Below are 6,000 nucleotides of genomic sequence, written 5' to 3' on the forward strand. Positions count from 1 at the left end.
AGGTGTTGCCCACCCTCCCTCACCGCTGGGGCGTCAGCAAGGTGCTTGGGTCCTGTGGTGGTGGGGGAGGGAGAGGTACGAGCTGCAAGCCCCCAGGAGGGGGAGCAGCCAGGGAGGGGCCAGCGGGTGGTCGGAGATGGCTATCCCCCAAGGAAAGCACAGCGAGTCCCTGCTGAGCAGGAACTGGCCTCCAGGATCTCCTCCTTCCAGGCCTGCGTTAGGAGGAGGAGGACCAAGCGCAGGCTCAGGGCATTTCCAAGGCTGCGGTCGGAGGTGTACAGACTGCACATACTTCATACCGTACATAAAACACCCCAGACGGTTCCAAAGCCCTAAATATGAAAAGGAAGTGCTGCCGAAACCGGTTTGGCTCAGTAGATAGAGCGTCGGCCTGCGGACTGAAAGGTCCCAGGTTCGATTTCGGTCAAGGGCATGTACCTTGGTTGCGGGGAACATCCCCAGTAGGGAGTGTGCAGGAAGCAGCTGCTCGATGTTTCTCTCTCATCGATGTTTCTAACTCTCTATCTCTCTCCCTTCCTCTCTGTAAAAAATCAATAAAAAATATTTTTTTTAAAAAGAGAAAGTGCTAAAATAGTTTTTTGGGAGGGAACATGGGAGAATAGTTTTAGAAAGTCAGAATAGGCAAAGACTTCTTAAACAAGACACACAAAGCACACCTCCCATGAGAAAGGGGTGAACACACCTGACTACGTTAAAACACAAACATTTTCTGTGTCAAGAGATCTATAAACAAAGTGAAGCATAAGTCACAGGTGGGGAGGATAGATTTGCACTGTTAACGAAATAAAAACCAGCACCCACAATATATAAAGAGCTCCAAAAAATCAACAAGAAGAAGGCAGCTAACCCCGTAGAAAATAATGGGCAAATTACATGAACAGACCATTCCCAGAAAGAGAAACACGAATGGCTGCTAGACATAGGGAAACAGTCTCACTATCACGGAGGCACACGTCCCGTCAGGCACACGCCTGGCGCAGGACCCGCCCTGCCGGCCTCACCTGGCGGTACCAGTGCTTCACCAGCAGGATCAGGTTCTTCAGCTTGGCCGGCCGGGTGTTCACGAAGTTCCTCCGCAGCTCGGCGAAGCAGGCCGCGTGCTCGCCCTTCTGGCAGCCGCTTTGGAGGAGGGTGGTGTAGACCTGGGGCTTGGGTTTGACACTGGAGCTGAGCTGACCTGTGAGTGAGGAAGGGAGCTGAGGACCCGGGATGAAGGGCAGTGCTGGTGTGGGCACAGCTGCGGGCGCTGGGGGAGAGTGAGGAGGATCTGAGGGTCGGGGTATGCCTGCATGGGCGCTGGAGGATGAGGAAGAGAGCCTGGAGGTCTCAGGGAGCCAGAGGAAAAGAAAGCTCTGGACCAGAAGGGAGGGTTCCTGCTCCCAAATGGCCAGGCGCCCCCAGAGGTCGTCGGAAGAAGTGCAGCCTCATTCCCAGGTTAGTAGGCAAGATGCTTCCTGCTGAGTCGGCAGTTCTGTAACCTGGCAATCCTTCCCTCCCCGCGGCTGCCCGCAGGCCATACTAAAATACCACTGCACAGGCCTTTAATTAATCGGTGCCCTGCGAAGAGGAAATGATGCCGGAGAAATACAAGGCAAGAGGTTCTGATTCCTTACCAGTAATTGCTAATATGTTTTGAGCACTTACCACAGGCCGGGCACTGTGCTGAAAGTTTCACACCAATCCATCCCCTCATTGTATCCCCACTCAAAGCTGACAGTTCTCCACCTCCTTTACAGCTGGGGAAACTGAGGCACAAAGGCACTCAGTGATACAGCTGGAGGCAGGATGGGAAGGCAGAGCCGGCTCTACCGTGTGTGCCTCCCTCTCCTGGGCCAGGCTCGGGAAACGTAAACACTCCCCAGAACTTCCTAGGTCCCTGACGTCATTTACTTGCTGTGTGACTTCGGATGAGTCACCGTACGTCTCTGTGCCTTAGAGTCCCCACTGGTAAAATGGAAGATGAGACAGTGCAGACCTCATAGGTTTGTTTTGAGGAGGAATGAGACAACACATGTCAAGGGCTTGGAATAGTGAAGCATTTAATAAGTAGTAGCTATTATGATGGTGGGTATTTAGGTGTGGGAGAGTGCGTCTGTCCGCCAGGTCAGCAGAACCCTGGATAAACTCAAGACAGCTATCTCCCAGAGCATCATGGTAAATGAAGAAGAAGAAGATGATGATGATGGTGATAATAATAACAGAAACAATAATAAGAATAGAAAGAAGAATAGCAAGCACTCATATAGCCCTAGCACGTGCCAGACACTGCTCTGAGTTCATTACGTATATTAACGCATAAAGTCTTTCCAGAACAAATTACTATTGTCCTGTAATTACTATCTGCATTTCGCAGATGCATATTATTATATTAAATCAAGCGTGGGTTTATTACAAAAGGGAGTGAAGAATCCCATTGATGCTTTTAAGATAAAAGATGAGATTTTGCAGAATTCTGGCCTTGTCCCCAGACCCCTGCTGCCGGGCATGTGCCTATCTGCCTTCTCCTCCGGGGTGTGTATGGAAGGGCTGAGCTGCGCTGCAGGAGGCAGTGGCTGAAGGAAACTCTCCCCAGTTGTTGGAGCAAGGACCACAGATCCAGGAGGAATGGGCCTTCTTGGCCCTTGTCTGGTCCAAACCCGGTATGTTTAGTCAAGACACTGAAGCCCATGCCCAGCCAGCGTGGCTCCGTGGGTGAGCATCGACCTATGAACCAGGAGGTCACGGTTCCGTTCATGGTCAGGGCGCATGCCTGGGTTGTGGGCTTGATCCCCAGTAGGGGGGTGTGCAGCCGATCAATGATTCTCTCTCATCATCAATGTTTCTATCTCTCTCCCTCTCCCTTCCTCTCTGAAACCAATTTTTAAAATATACTTAAAAAAAGAAAAGAAAGAAACAGAAGCCCAGAGAGGGTGGCCCAGGTCACACAGCAAGTTGGTGGCAGGACTCGAACTGTTGGCTCTGACTTACTCCTAATGGTCTTGCCCCAACCCCGGGGCATCTTGCCCACTCACCCAGAGCGTCAAAGGCGGGCACCAAGCTAACGTCCATCCAGTTTTCAAGGTCTGTGGATGCCAGTCGGAACTGGAGGGCCCCGGGCGTGTCCTGTTTAAGGAACTCAAGGCTCAGACCAGGGACCGGCTTCTGCCACCAGGATCCCAGCAGCGCCCTCATCTCCTTGAGGATCTCTGTCCGCAGAGCCCGCTGGTCCTCATAGCTCTTGAAGCAGTCGAGGAAGAGGACAAGTTCAGAATCACAGCCACCCCTCAGAGCTGTGCCCCGGCCAGAGGAGCCTCCCTATGAAGAAAAAAACAAACCTCAGAATTCTGCACTCTCCAATCCTAGTGCCCAGGGGCTGGCAGGGTGAGTGAGGCAAGTGGGCTGGGTGGGGACTGTGGCCACACGGCTCCTGGCCTCCAAAGCCCCAGCACCGCCGGCTGCTCTGAGGCCAGCTCGTACCTGCTTTCATCTCTCCCCTGATAAGCTCCAGGTGCCCCCCTATGCCCCCCAGGTTTCCTGGGTCCACCCGGCACCCCTGGAGTTTGTCTTGAGGACACAGTAGGTGGCACTTGTCTCCTCCCCGAGTCTGTGGGCATCCTGAGCTCAGAGTCAGCGTGACAAAAAGTGACCCCGGCTCAGTGTCCCCATCCATTAAACAGGGACAATTGCCCTGACCAGTGTGGCTCAGTGGATAGAGCGTCGGCCTAGGGACTCAAGGGTCCCAGGTTCGATTCTGGTCAAGGGCATGTGCCTTGGTTGCGGGCACATCCTCAGTGGGGGGTATGCAGGAGGCAGCTGATCAATGTTTCTCTCTCATCGATGTTTCTAACTCTCTATCCCTCTCCCTTCCTCTCTGTAAAAAAAATCAATAAAATATATTTTTTAAAAACCCCAAAAAAACAGGGACAATAATCTCCACCAGACTAAATGGGAGGATTACATGAGATAAGACTAATGAGACAATGCTCATTGTTATTCGGTGATTCCTCAGTAAATGTGGCTGTTATAGCTGTTCTAGAGAATTATCATATCTGCATCCTCAGGGGCAGGCCTAGTGAGGTCCATGGTCTGTTTGGGTGAGTGTGTGAGTGAAGAATGAATGAGTGAATGAATGAGTGAATGAATGAATAAGAGGCAGCCCTTGGCAGCATAGATCCAGGAATCAGACTTCCTGACTTTGAATCCTGACTGGACTTCTTACAGGCGAGGATATGTTACTTCGGCTCCCCGAGCCTCAGTTTCCCCATCTGTCAAGGGGGGTAAATAGTACCTCCCTCGCAGAGCTGTTGTGAGCAGCAGTCTATGTTCAGGCCCCTGTGAACGCCCGGAGCAAGTAAATGTGCTAAGTGATAAAATGAATGGAAAGACTAATAACACACCCCCCCCCCCCAATGTGCCCAGCGTCCTCGAGGATTGTCCCCTGAGGTCGCCCCTGTCCCCTGAGGGCCCACCTTGGCGATTTTCAGCACCCGCCACGCCGGGGCAGCGGCTCCGGGTCCGGGGCGGCCCCCGCGCTCTCTCAGGGCCGCTCCCAGGGCGCCCAAGGCGCGCCGCACGGTCCCCACGAACTCGGCGGGCGGCTGCAGGCTGCTGGCCACCAGGCCGTCCAGCGCGGCGGCGGGGGTGCGGTACACGTCCATGGCCCGCGGGGCAGCGGGGGGCAGGGGCTCTGCGTGGGGGTCGCGGGCGCCGCAGCGATCTCCAGCCTCTGGGTCCCCAGGTGCCGGCTGGGGAGACGGACTGAGGCTCCGGAGCCGGCTCCCAGCTTCCCCACGTCCTCTCACACCCCGCCCCCCACACCCCATTCCCCTCCTTTCCAGCTTTCAGTTTCGTTTCTGGGTCTGTGCTACCATTTCCGGGCCCCTTCCCAGTCGCGGCCCGGCCCCTCTCTTTGCTCGGTCACCCCTCTCCCAGCTCCGGGTCTACATGCCCTGGGGCCCCGATGCACGAAACGCAGTCACAGCAGCGGGTCCGCAGACCGCGGTGTCGGGGGAGTCATGGCCGCGGAGCGCGGACGGACCCGCAGGGTTTCTGGGGAAAAAGGCAGGAGAGTCCGGCGAACAGAGCCTCCCGCTCCCGGCTGCAGGGTGCGTTCTAAACACCCAACCGGGAGCGATTAGCGTGGATCCTGCACCACCGACAGTGTCACCTCCTCCACGCCCCCCGACAACCATGATGTGCTGATGTGCGCGCCCCGTTATCACACCGGCTCCTGGGCGAGGAGTGAGGGTAGAGGACCTGGGCCTCTTGTCAAAGGTCACAGGGGTGGGAAGTCGTCCGACCGGATTCAAGCCGGTTTGTGCCAGCTCTCGCCGCTCACTCTAGTCCTGCGGGAGCCAACTCTTCCCAAATAGTTTATACACTGGATGCAATTCCGGTAAAAATTCCATTTCTTAACATTTCAAACACATCATAAAGTGACTAAGAATTAAGTGTTTTTTTGGTGTTTTTTAACGAGGAGAAATGAGAAAGGAAAGTCAGTTTAGAATGGACCCTTTGCACAGTATCACCTATTAACGTTATAAAGCTTCAGGACTAAACTCCTCCGGGGACTGGACCAACGCAGGCAGGTGAGCTGCAGCGTGGACCCTGCACTCTCCGGGAGCCCAGTGCAGTTTCTAGCTTCCCGGCCGGGACTCGCCTTTCAGCTGCTTCCCCACCTCCTTTGCTCTGCACACCTGAGCTTCTCTCTGGAGGGGCCCTGCCAGGGTCCACCCCCTCCTCCCTATCACTCAAAACTCATTCGTCCTCTGCCACGTCACTCAAGGATCCAGCATTTATTCTGCCTCTGAGTAATCCTCAGGTAACAGTTAATCTTGACAAGGGCTTCCGGAAGCCCGCCGTAACTGAAAGGCAATGATAGGGGGGTCAGGAGGTGAACGCATTTCAGAGGTCAGAGGGAGTGATGGTAGGCCACCAGCGTGTCCAGAGTTTATATTTTGAGTAGTGAGTGCCACGTCACTGGGGTATTCAAGTGTAGGA

The 6,000-nt window shown here is 54.5% G+C and overlaps 1 protein-coding gene across 1 annotated transcript in view; it reads right to left on the reverse strand.

Moving 5' to 3' along the window:
• The window catches only part of LOC138998086 (2'-5'-oligoadenylate synthase 3-like), a 44,611-nt gene extending 39,876 nt beyond the window's left edge, over positions 1 to 4,735 (reverse strand). The window contains 3 exon segments of the mRNA XM_070400145.1: positions 1,023 to 1,198; positions 3,033 to 3,315; positions 4,470 to 4,735. Of these exon segments, the coding sequence (XP_070256246.1) occupies positions 1,023 to 1,198; positions 3,033 to 3,315; positions 4,470 to 4,658 (648 nt within the window). The 5' untranslated portion in view covers positions 4,659 to 4,735.
• Between the last annotated feature and the right edge of the window lie 1,265 nt (positions 4,736 to 6,000).

This window comes from Myotis yumanensis, unplaced genomic scaffold (assembly GCF_028538775.1).
Source record: "Myotis yumanensis isolate MYYU_CA2020_CCGP unplaced genomic scaffold, mMyoYum1.0.hap1 SCAF_19, whole genome shotgun sequence".
Lineage (NCBI taxonomy): Eukaryota > Metazoa > Chordata > Mammalia > Chiroptera > Vespertilionidae > Myotis > Myotis yumanensis.